This window comes from Hyposmocoma kahamanoa, unplaced genomic scaffold (genome assembly GCF_003589595.1).
Source record: "Hyposmocoma kahamanoa isolate Upper Pololo Valley unplaced genomic scaffold, ASM358959v1 84, whole genome shotgun sequence".
Taxonomy (NCBI): domain Eukaryota; kingdom Metazoa; phylum Arthropoda; class Insecta; order Lepidoptera; family Cosmopterigidae; genus Hyposmocoma; species Hyposmocoma kahamanoa.
Genome location: NW_020654229.1, coordinates 6,436,909 through 6,450,237, shown reverse-complemented (window position 1 = coordinate 6,450,237; position 13,329 = coordinate 6,436,909). Strand labels below are relative to the sequence as shown.

Here is a 13,329-nt window from a genome sequence, read left to right as displayed (position 1 = left end):
TTTACATTAATTAGAAAAGTTGACTGAATAAAGTTTTTTTGTAACTTAAATTTGGTACTTACCTAATTTAGTTTACATGGAAGTATTGCTAGAAGTACCTATCTTCACAGAGATTCGCACGTGAGCTTTGTTCCAACATTAGACTCCACAACTTTGAAAGCAGAAACTTCGACACTCGTATCCTCCGCGTAACTAAACTTTTTACATCATGCATGTACTGCATCTGTAATGCATTTGTACTTGATGCCGCCACCGCCACCAGGTTCACATGGCAGTTCTTTTTTGCACTACTAACTCTCGTTTACATACCAAACCACGTGGCATTTCGTGACAGACTAGAATACAATGCATGTGAGATGTCAGCGTGACGTAGACGCAGTACGGGAAGCAAGCTCTACCATTGATCACCACTGATCTACCAATCGCGCGCTCGATACGACACCCCCGCTCTGTCGCTACCCGCACCCCACCACCAAATAGATCTAAAATGCGTTTCTATGCATTTAAGGTCATTGTTCAAAATGTTTGCAAGTACCGTGCAAGTCAATGACCTTTGGATCAAATTTATTTACCGCAATTAAATAAAAAATGGGAATTTACGAAATTCTTTTAATGATTTGGGTTCACTTTCGTATATAGAATGACCTCTGTAAATATGGCGAGAATGTAAATCAACACATTGTAAGATTATTCAGCATTTTTTTTAATTTCTGCATTATTATTTTTGCACATTGGCACTTTACAAACGTCGTTTTCTTACAGAATGAATCATCAATTCCTAATGAAAGTAAAATTCAAGAAAGAATAACTGAGATCAAAGATTTCAAACTCAAAATGTTTTACGATAAAAACAATAAAGATTGTCAATATAAAATTGAAATACAATCACAATTAACACCCGATCTGAACAGTGCCAATAATGTGAACTATAACCTAAAAACATATACAAGTCAAAACTTTTGTAATCAAAGTGTTACTCTGGTCGATATAAAACCAGCAAACTATGAAGAAATAGAAAGAGATTTAGAAGAAAAAGAAAGAGAACGGCAGAAAAAGGAAAGTGAAAGGACGAGAAAAGAAATGGAAAGAGCGGAAAGTGATAGAAAGAGTGTTAAATGTGAAGACGAGGAAGAAACAAGGGAAAGGGAAATACAGAAATGTTTAAATGAATTTCAAGACAATTGTGATGATAGAGATTTTGTGGATGAACAAGAAATTGATTTGGAGGATGTTTTCAAAGGTAAGTGAAGGTAAAGTACATGCTACTCCTTAAAGCTCTTTTAACTACACGAACACATAAGAATATCAAAATACCTTAATTTTCTCCTCTAATTTAGTGAAAAAAAATATTATTACTGTATATAAATATATAGATAACTAGATAGATAGAACGCGTTTTGGTACACCCCTGGCTAGTTGTAAGTAGGAAAAAAACACAGCGCCCTGGTTTTTTTTCTAAATTTAGTTTGTTTTTTCCGAAAAAGTAAAATGGAATAACTGGAATAAAACAAAATAATATAAGACACTAACTTTTGTTTTAAGAATTGTATATATTAAATTCAATTACCATGATAATTATAACAAAAATTTCATCTTAATTTGTGGTGTTACTACTGTTACAGGTGTTACCCACACTTGTAATGTCATTAAAATTTTCTGTGTCTTCGTTTCCTTCATTCAAATCCTACCAAATAATTTTATATAAGCGGCTTGCTAATAATTCTATGTAAATGTTGCTATATAAGGGATATGTTCGATGTGAAAAAAATATCGATATCACTCTTAGATAATAAATAAGTAGTGTTTTTATCAGTAATCACCAAAGTAGCGATGCAACAGCTATCCATAGATTAAAAAAAAGGTAAAATGTTAGAATCCCCGCATTTTCCCCACATAGCGTCAATCCCACAAAATGACCAATCGAGTTGAAATTCCCCGCAATTTGGGGAATTCGCCACAAATTGACAACACTATGAGTGTTGCCCATTTATTTTGATCAATTTATGTATGAAGAATAATATTAGAATAATAAATAATAATAATACAATAAAAGAGGACATGTAGTAAAAAATGCAATTGTCACATTTTTTATTTTCATACTTTTGGATAAAAAACGGTTTTTCTTCAGGTTCACTGGCCGATCAGAACAAATATGAGTAGAATTACATAATTCAGGGGCTATGATTGGCCGGGCGGCGTGCGCGGCGCATTGATAGGGCCAGTACGGTGTGGGAGACGCCGTATCGGCATATGTATAGGAGAATCTTGTAAGAATTGTTGATTCGATTTCATTCAAATTTGTGACTTATAATTACGGAACTAAGTCAGATTGACATAGATCACGATTGTTATGATAAGGTGTTCAATTAAGAATAGAAGTGTATACAGTCCACTTAAGAATAAGAAGCGCCAATAAACTAATAAGTTAACACAATGGTGTATTAACTGAAAAAGTGTATTTTCTGAGAATCTATAAAAAACGAATTACTCACTTCCCTTGAAAGATCATTAAAATTTATGTATATGTTACAGTTTATATACAGACAGCTAAACAATTTGCTACTTGCAAATACAATTAAGAATAAAAGGGGAACAATAATTTCATATTTTTTTAATAATGATTTTTTTTGCCAGATCTAGCTCACAAATGTGTCTCATTTTGAGTTAAGTAGATATATTTGGATTGTTCCTTACAATATTGTAACGACGATTTTATTGGCGTATAGAGAATCAAATTTTACGTTCATTAATGACAGAATCTCGAAATTCACATCTTTTGAGTTACAACACTATAGCAGTGCGATATTTTGTTGCATGTCTGTTAGTCCTTAAGGTATATATTATATGGGTCATGTGGCCTGAAATAAATGACTAAATAAATAAATAAAAAATTAAGCTAACGTTCTTTCGCGCACGAATGCTCGTATTCGTTTTGTGACAACAAAAAGAGCGTCCGTGTAAAGGCTAATGGCGCAAGATGACCGCGTGAAACTGGCGCGTGTTGGAGTGCGCGATGGATGATGATCGTTCCCTTTTTAACCGACTTCAAAAATAGGAGGACGTTCTCAATTCGACAGTATGTTTTTCTTTCTTTTTGGATATATGTTACGCGATAATAAGATTTATGAACCGATTTTGAAGATTCTTTTTTGTTGGAAAGAAGGTACCTCGGAATGGTCCCTTTCAAATTAGAAGGAAATATTCCACCTCTAAAGGTTGCAAACTACGGGATGAGTGACTTTTGAGGTCGTTTTTTTTAGCACTCTGTAGTGATCCTTCGAACATCTTTACACGTGTGATAGAGTGTCTATATAAAGCCAGCTAATGAGTACCCGGCTCTATATCACGGAAGAACATGTCAAATGTCTTTTTATGTCATATTCGGTTGGACGATGTCGGGACCAAAAATCATTTGATGTTTTATCGAATGAACCGTACCTTTATTCATTTGTTTCCAGGTCTTGAAGAAAAACAAGATTCGGAAATCGAAAGTCTGCCAGATCTGCCCCCCAGGGCTCCTTCGCCGAAGAGAAAAAAACCTAATCTTAAAAAACTCCAAGTGCAGACGAGAATGAAAACTATAAACTATTCTAAACATGCTACTTTGGTACGTATTTGTTCAGTCTTCAAAACACATCAAGCTTTCGAACCGAACTTAAAAAAAGGAGGAGGTTCCTTATTGTTTTTTTTTATATAAAAGTTATCATTATTTTTATCATCATTTCTCATAACAACATTTTTTCAATCAACTTGCTATGGAATATCGTCAGAAAAATCTTGTTGAAGTTATCCTGTGTGCGGCGCGATAAAAATTACCTTTTTTACAGTTATCTAAGGCTATGTGCAACAGTCGAATACGTTTACTTACTATCGAAGAACAAAAAGAGAAGTTCAACGCGAAGCTGCAAACTCCAGACTTCGTGCGAGCGCCTTTCAAGTGCGCCATTTGCCTCTGTACGTCATTTCGCTCGCTCGAGGATCTGGTTATTCATCTCGAAACTTATAAGTCCCAGGTAAGTCTTTTATCTAATTGCGGTGGTAGCCCCATGCCTGATAATTAGTAGCAGTACAGCTCCTTGTGTTTTTAATTATACTATTAGGCATAAATATACAATACACATTTATGCCAATCCTAAAAATAATATATTTTTATAAACGAATATTTATTATACATATGCTGTTAAAGTGTGAAATATTTATTTATTTGCAAACAATGTAGGTATAAAGATTAATAAGTACATACATACCCCTATGGGGTGCAGCAATTAATTATTGTTAAAGTTAATATTAAAATTGCAAATAATAATAATTAGGAACAAATACAAATGGCGTGAGTATAGCGCGCTCACACTACACTCTTGTTACGAAATATTTGAATGATATACTTGCCCCAATAATTTAAAACTGCTACATTTGCCCCCAAGTACACTAACCCCGTGTCACATTCCTGAAAATTTTGTTGTTTTGTGATGTAAAATGTTTTAGAGTTGCTTTTTCTCATGTTATTGTAACAACCTCAATTTTCAGAGTAAAAAACACATTTGTGCAATATGCAAGCGTCGGTATGAAACGGAGGCACAGTTGACCGCCCACTCTGCCAAGATGCATTGGTATGAATATGTATGCAACACATGCGGGAAGAAGTGCGATACCTAGTAAGTACCACACACGCCGGCGCAATTAGCTGAACAAAAAAGTGACAATGAATTAAAAAAAAAAATGGTACCACGATTTCGTTTAATTAAGGTAAACGATTCTTTTGTGGGGAAACGTTTACGTTTTCACAATAAGATTCCGGAGCATATATTAATATTACCATTTCCTAAATTATATTCCATAAGCGTGACCAATAGTTTTTTTTAGTTTATTTCTCTCAACGTTACAAATTTTATACAAATACATTTACATGTCATTTTATACTACACTTCGAAAAGTAAGCGTCAGTTTACAAAATAATGAGAAATAATTATATAATAGTGTGTCACAAGTACACATGTCATCGAGTATGTAACCAGAAATAGAGACGAAATAAGGGCCATGTATTCCTGGTAACACATTAGCGATACAGCTCTTATAAATATCAACTCTCATTTGCACTGAAATATAGACAGGCCAACTACTGCCCTGTGTGTACGTCTCCGTATATTCCAAAAATTATTCTGTGTTTATTGTAATAAAGATAATATGTCTAACAATGCCGTGCCGTTCTATTCGGTGGTGTGGGAAAAACAGCAAAACATCTAATTACAAAACAAATGGTATCACATTTCACCGGTAGTTAAATATTAAATATGTAATTTTGCAATTTTCGTCTATTATAGCAAAGCTCAAATTAACTGGTCGATTTGAAGTGAAACAGTTGACGACGCCCATCGACGACACCCGTCAATTGTTTCGAACTCGGGCTGGCCAATCGGAGCGCAGTTGTCACAGTAATGATATGGCAGAAAAGTTTTCAAACAAATGAAATGACATTGCGTCTCTATTTTTGGTTAAATACTCGATGAACTAAAGTAAACGATTCTTTTATGAGGAAACGTTTACGTTTTCACAATAAGATTCCGGAGCATATTAATATTACCATTTCCTAAATTATATTCCATAAGCGTGACCAATAGTTTTTTTTAGTTTATTTATCTCAACATTACAAATTTCATACAAATACAGTTACATGTCATTTTATACTACTCTTCGAAAAGTGAGCGTCAGTTTACAAAATAATGAAGAAATAATTATATAATAGTCAATCACAAGTACACAATGGTGCACATGTACAAGATCAACATAATTAATTAAACTAATAAATAATTGAATGAAACTAACAATGTCAAGTGTATACAGGAAATGTCAATATGGATTTTTAATAACTAATAAATATATATTACAGTATAATAATACGGTGAAATGTCAAATTCATTAATGAATATAATAATTTAATTTTTTATTAAGTACTTTGAGTGTACTCTGTTACTGAGTAAAGGGGTTTTTCCAATAAAAGGTTCTTCAGTCTGCACCTGAACGTTTCCTCACAACATTCGTTTTTTAAGATAGAATATTTATCGACTGCAATCACTAGCTGCTCACAAGCGGGCAACACTTTTGCGAAATAAACTGTCATTTTACTCCGTTTTCAAAAAAGACAGACTATAAATTAACATATTTTAAACATGGACACGTGCACCCCAATTTTATTGAAAGAAATCGAAATTAAACAAAATGCTTTCATACGAAGCTGAAATAGCTGAAAATTTGAAAATTTTATAGTTAAGATTGATTAAATCTAACTGTAATAAATAAAAAATCTTTTTCAACTGAAGTTTACAAAATCTACAGAAATGTAAAATCAACCAACCATCCACTAAATGATTATCACATTTCGACCCCCCCTATGTAAAGTATCGTATGTCGAAATTGCCAAGTTTACAGGTGAGCGTTTGAAAATTCTCGGTTTTATTCGGCAATGCTCATTACTCACATAGAGTGATCATCTAATAGATCATCTAACCGATATCTAGGATTTTATAACAGTCTATGTGAATAACGAGCTTTGCCAAATAAAACTGAGAGAGATGCTGCACTCACGTGTTATACTTATTTCAGTGAATTCAGGAATTCATTAAAACGCTCCCCTGTAAACTTGGCAATTTCGATATACGTTACTTTACCTACGAGGGGTCGATTTTAATAAGAAACCTGTTTTAGCAAGCAATCTGTAATTAGTGATGATTATTTAAATATAACCTTATCTTTTAGTAGATAAAGTTCTTTTGCATTGATTGTTTTAATGATTGTTTCAAAGGCTGAGCTGACGTATGCTCCTGACTGTGTTTATAAAGTACATTATTTTCAGTTACGATATAGTGTACTGCTTTGAGAGTCACCTGAAACATGGGAAAATGATACTTAATAACGCCTTTATAAGATTGCCGCTTTGCAACGAAGCTATGTATCACACTATGGACAAGTACACGGGTGAGTTTTTATACAAAAATACAGATTGAATATAACAGGAGAAATAAAACATTTTTTGTCATGGCAGTGAAATAGCGTTGACTCAGCATATGCCTAAGTTCCCTAAGGCGCTGGTTTTCAGTCAGAACCAACGTGAGGTACTAAATCTAGAAGTTATTTGTAATTAAAGACCTAATAAACGAGTAGGAGGGCAATTGTTCATTAAAATAATTTGTTTCTCGATCCGATGAAACTTGAACCCACGACCATGCTCAACGTAGTATTGTTCTTACTAACTGAGCTACGGGTGGGGGCCTCGGAAGCAATTGGGGGGCGTTGATGAGGGGGTGCTACCGCATTTGAAACAAAAAAAACTTAATTACACTATATGTATGTCGTCGCCTTGAAAGAAGAAGAGTGAAGAAGAATACTTAAGAAAAAACTTAACTTGAAGAAAAACTTATAAAGGTCTTGCTCAAATTATTAAAGAAATATAGTAAGTCTGAAAGAGGTATAATTTAACTATTTAAAATGCTAACTACAAACATTATTGCGATTATTACATTTTACGCCACATTTTTATCTTCATCCTGAAAAATTATATAGATTTTTTCTGAGTGTTCGATCTTTGTATTAATAAATATAACAAACTAGTGGAGTAATTTCACAAAAAAAATTGAATATCAATTCAATAAAAATTTAAAATACAGTGAATAGCGACATCTCTCGCCAGAACTGGTAACTGTAAAAATATCTAACTGGGTGATAAAACTCTCATAGATGGCACTACGACTAAAAAGTCGTCGAAAATTCGAAAAAATTTAATATCAATTCAATAAATATTTAATATAAAGAAATTACTTAAATTATTCTCTATATAACGATGTTATAACTTTTTTCCTTGTAGCTTTTTGTGTTAAGTTAATATGAAAAATACGTGTTTTCAAGTATATTTTACGACGTTGAGCGTTGAGTGCTTCACTCACATCGGGATTGCTGAAAACCAGCGCTACAGGCTAGGCAGGCAGTTTGCGTGTGCCGCGACACGCATTTATTACTATAATTTTTTATGTTTTTATTATGTATTAACTTTATTTTAGTTTCAAGTTTATAATATTGTATTTTAATTTTAAGATGTTTGTCTCGGTGCTTACGCAATAAACTATTCTTATTCTTAAATTTTTATTTATCTTGCCTAACTAGGCGGTTAGCCAAAAAGTTGGGGAAAAGATTTGGAGGGAAGAGAGTGAGTTAATACCATTTAGAAATGGTATTAACTCACTTCATCGTCATTATGCCTTATTACCTTATCGAACACCATTAATGACAAATGATGACAATTTTGCTAGGTCTCAAGGAAACAATTGTAAAATGTACCCAATGCAACATTGGCTTTCAGAAAATCAAAGAATTAACAGCACATCTAAGTCTGCACTTATCCGTAAGTATTCTTTACTTTCGTAATAGTTTTTATGGAACAGTTTGTAAATAATCTGGATGGAATGCTTTTGAAGACAGAGTACATTGACACTTCATTGCCCAATAGTGTTGCCCGCTTGCGAGCAGCTAGTGATTGCAGCCGATAAATATTCTATCAACTATCGACTGAATATTGGTCGCGCTTATGGAATAATTAACCGATTTTGTTTCATTTGAATCATCCTCGATCCAATATTCATCCAATTACTGAGCAGAAGTTCATGTGAATTGTCAATTTTTGAAAGTTCATACATATACACTGTATTTAGATGTTTATGAAAAATACAAAGAGGAAACATATTTTAAAGTTTCTCATTTTAATTCATTATAGATAATCAAATCCACCTATTCTTGTTAAAATGTATATGAATAAAATTGATTTCGATACTAGTAGGCCAACTGTCAAAATAAGAATAAAGAAAGCAATAGTAATCATTAGAACGTACTTTCGCCATTCAGCCATTTTTGGCAAAATATCATCTTCTTTCACAATTTATCGTTAAAACTATCGGCAACAACTATATGTATACTACTCTTGATGGACCTTATCTACAAAATAAATAAATAAATAAAATAAACTATGCCGCATTCATTTGTTATTCAATATTCAAAGATGACAGACGACATAACTGAAGCCACCTACATATAAACCTATTAAAGGGATTGCAGTGAGTAGGTTAGATTTAAGAACCAATGTAAGTAATTTTGTTTTCGAAAATAAGTGAAACAAAAAGAAGTTAGCTCGGTTAGCTTAGTTCGCGGTGTGAACCGAAGTATGAAAAGATGCCTCGGCTACGTAAGCTAAGTTAATTTGACTTCGTTAGCGGTGTGAACCGAAGTATGAAAAGATCCCCCTGCTACGTGAGTTGAGCTAAGTTAGCTTAGCTTCGTTCGCGGTGTGGCCTACGCATAAGAGAGAGAGAAAGTGTCATTTATTCTTATCTCTTTTTCAGCCACAGAATGCAACACAGCAGAAACAAATGTTCGAATGTGACATATGTCACTTGATGTTCACCAAGCGCAACAAACTGTCCACCCATATGAAGCAATGGCACCTATATTCGTACACTTGCAACTCGTGTAGTGACAGTTTTATGAACTGGTAAGATTAATATTTCGCAAATTTCCTATTAACGCCATCTATTTGAAAAAACATCCAGATACGCGAAGGAAGGGCGTCCGATTGAGTCCCCGTCAGAGTATCGGCCCATCGTGCTGCTCTTGCAGCGAGGACTCGCTCGAAGAGCTTGCCCGCCTCCCTCATATAAAGTATGGCTCATCAACGGAGGCCAGCAGGGTGCAGGATTGGGAGACCCTGCCCCTGCATTGTACAGGCCTCCGCCGCCGGTGCCCCAAATGTTCCGGGGCAACTCTGTGCAGGTCGCCCCCCATGATGAAGGGGGGGATGATGTAGGGGTAGGCCCAAAGGCGGACCGGCACCACCGGAGTCGCGGTAGCATCTGAAAAGGACCTCGCGGCCCCGGCGCCAGGTGCGCGCAGGTACATCGTGAGGTTTTTAGTGGGTATGCTCTTGGGGACCGACATAGTCCCCAGGAGAGTCCCACATATCCCCGCCGTCTCCCAGTGGCGGGGAATGCGTAACGCATTTTCCTCACGGTAATAAAAAAAAAGGTTAGGTTAAGTTGGGTTTAAAAGAAAAAACATTTTCCTCTCAAAATTACTTTCGAGGTTATGAAAATTCAAGCAAACGTTATTTCTGGAAAATGTAATTTCGGACTGCTCATAGGTTACCGTCAAACGGCTATGAGAAGGAATTCCCTGCCTGCAGACTTATTCCCTGAACGTTATAAATTAGGCCTTTTCAAGGCGAGAGTGAATAGGCATTATTTAAAAGTGCATGTTCCATCGTCACTTTCCACAGGTCAAATGCGCGCTTATATATGATGTAGACAACATTCGGCATTGACTCACACCTTAGTGGTTTTTAAATGTTGTAATAATTGTTTGTTTAGTACCTGTGTAATTGACTGATAATAAATTAAAATGTATATAATAACGAAAAAATGCCATACTTGTAATTGATTAATCCGACATTGCAACAGGGCTCGTAACTCGCTAAAGATTATGCGATAAGTGTATCGACGTCGGCACAAGCGCTCATACAACTCTTTCATTTATGAGCATTCGTCTCCGCTCAACTACACTCGGCGGGCAACATTATTATTACCTCTCTGAGCGCGTGCTTAGTTCCATTAGTCAGATTTAGTAAGTAGGCTATTAAGTAATCTGTGATTGCAGGCAGCAAGTTGTCTATCATATGAAACACAACATCTGTAAAGTAGACAAGGCCAGCAAACATATGACATGCAGATTCTGCAATAAGGTGGTCAAGTAAGTCGTTTTTTACCCGACTGCGGGAGGGTTATGTTTTTCAGGTGTATGTACGTTTATATGTCCATTTCTATGTTTCCCTGTACAGTATAAATACTCGATGCACTAGACTGAGATGTTATTGGTCCCTATTCAGTTGGGTCTAACATTGATGCAAAGCACCCCATTCTGATCTGTTATGAAAAAATAATTAATTTGCTATGTTTTACTGTTTGAAACAGCGTGTTATCTATTGATTACAATAATCTTATAACAATAACGCACAAACACATAGCCTAGCACTAGGGAAACCCTGTATCGCGGGTGCCATGGACACACACATAGACAACCACATATTACATCCAAAACTCACCCTGATTGAACTCGCGACCTCTGCGTGGCAGTTTAGTATGGTAACCGTTCGGCCACGGTGGCAGTTACGACCCCATTGTTATGCCTCAGACTTTTAAAACCATCTTGATGATTTTCTTTTGAGATGCCTACCGTACATTCACGGTCACAAGTAAACCACAAATTGTTTCAGAGTGAAAACATACGGAGGATACAAACACATGTATTTATATCACTTCACGCAACATTTCAACGTGCATTGCAACTTATGCGGCGAATCCTATGAGTCCAACTTCAACTTGTACCGACATCAGATTGCGAAGCATGGCTATGCGGTAAGTAATATTAATGTACAATGTCATGGTGTTGCCTTAATTTAAGATACTACGTTACTTAAAAGGTATTAAAGAGTCTATACTACCTCAAATGGCTTTGGTTGATTCTGCACGTCGAGTCGAAATAAGAGCCATCCATCCCTGGCAACTCGTCAAGCAAGTATGGGTCTTATATCACTTTTAAATATCAACCCTCGTTTGCGCCGAAATCGCAAATTAGAAAGCTGAAATAGCACAGCGCCAATAACTGACCTGTGTGTATGTCTCCGTATATTCCAAAAATATTCTGTATTTATTGTAATAAAGATAATATCTCTAAGAATGTGGGCTGTTCTAAGAAGGTAGTGTGGGAAAAACAGCAAAACTTCTAATTACAAAACAAACGGAATCACATTTCATCGGTAATTAAATATTAAATATGTATGCAGTACTAATTAATATGTTTTAGTTTATTCTAATTTCTATTAGATAATAATAAATTAAACTTAATTAAAATTCATTCAATAACATAATTTGTAACATTTAATGTAGCGTAAATTGGAATGTTTTCTTTGTAAAATTAAAAATAAGGTATTTAATTAATAACTATTGTAACTATAGTGAAAAATAGGGTGGTTTGCATCAATATTACACATAACTGGTTGAAGACTGTACCACCTCAGTCAACCGTGATCATGGGACCTGTAAAGGGTCCGAAACGTCGGTTTGTTTGAAAAAACAAATATACGCGATTTAAATCCGGAAAAATAGTTTCATTTCCTATTAAATATGTAATTTTTCAATTTTCGTCCATTATAGCAAAGCTTAAGTTAAACTGGTCAATTTGAAGTGAAACAATTGACGATACTCGTCAATTGTTTCGAATTCGGGCTGGCCAATCGGAGCGCAGTTGTCATTGTAATGATTTGGCAGAATAGTTTTCAAACAAATTAAATGACATATCGTCTCTATTTCTGGTATACTCGATGATCCTGCATATCAGTGTAAAAAAGATCAAGTTTAATTAGTTGGTCTAATGTAATATGCCAGACCAGAGAATAGCAATTATCCTCTAATTTTTTGGCTTGAATTCAAGTAGTTTACTTTGATCTGCCAAGCATCATGCAAATGAAGTTGTGGAGAAGTTTTAAAATACATTGTAATTGCCAGTAAGTAAACTTTTTTTAAATAATCTATAGTCTTATTCATGTTAGCGACCTTGTACTGAGAAAACACAGGCGCACGTGATTGGTTAGAGATAAGTTCCTAAAGCCGCATTCATAATGGCAAGCTAATTCGACTTTCAAATCTGTGCGGTGCGTATCGCGTATATTTGTTTTTTTAAACAAACCGACGTTTCGGGCCCTTTACAGGTCCCATGGTCACGGTTGACCTGTTGATGGGACGGCTCCATCTGGGATCTGAGATGGCTCGATGGTTGATCTCATCGTAACGTTCATCAGGTGAGATGGAAGCCAAATGCGCACTTACTTTTTTATTTAAAAAGAAGCATTGTGTAGCGGGCTTGTGTCCGTAACTCGACGACTGTAAGTATGTAAGATCGTATGTACTTGAAGTACATATCTGTAGGTGAGAGATAAAATCGTACATATTTTGGAATTTAAATGTTTTTTTTTTATAACATTGCTTTAGAATGCTAAAAAGCACGCAGTGGTAAAAGACATTAAATTCATCGAGCTGGTTATATACCAGAGTAAATCCTATCGTCATAATTTTTTTATTTGATATATTATGTTGTTTGACTTTTAATTACGAGTCTCGTTCTCTGTAAAACGTTTTGTCGTAAAAATTACTACTTGGCTCTTAAGTTTATTTACCTTTCACCTACAGACATTTATATATATATATATATATATATATATATATATATAATTTTTGCTGC

General features: G+C 34.9%; 1 protein-coding gene across 1 annotated transcript in view; it reads left to right on the top strand.

The window, feature by feature from the left end:
• The first annotated feature begins 1,048 nt into the window (after positions 1 to 1,048).
• Positions 1,049 to 13,329, top strand: part of LOC113234533 (zinc finger protein 600-like) — a 23,499-nt gene continuing 11,218 nt past the window's right edge. The window contains exons 1-9 of the mRNA XM_026469877.1: positions 1,049 to 1,240; positions 3,459 to 3,607; positions 3,828 to 4,013; positions 4,528 to 4,655; positions 6,851 to 6,972; positions 8,301 to 8,392; positions 9,384 to 9,532; positions 10,690 to 10,782; positions 11,306 to 11,447. Of these exons, the coding sequence (XP_026325662.1) occupies positions 1,081 to 1,240; positions 3,459 to 3,607; positions 3,828 to 4,013; positions 4,528 to 4,655; positions 6,851 to 6,972; positions 8,301 to 8,392; positions 9,384 to 9,532; positions 10,690 to 10,782; positions 11,306 to 11,447 (1,221 nt within the window). The 5' untranslated portion in view covers positions 1,049 to 1,080. The remainder of the gene's footprint in view (positions 1,241 to 3,458; positions 3,608 to 3,827; positions 4,014 to 4,527; positions 4,656 to 6,850; positions 6,973 to 8,300; positions 8,393 to 9,383; positions 9,533 to 10,689; positions 10,783 to 11,305; positions 11,448 to 13,329) is intronic.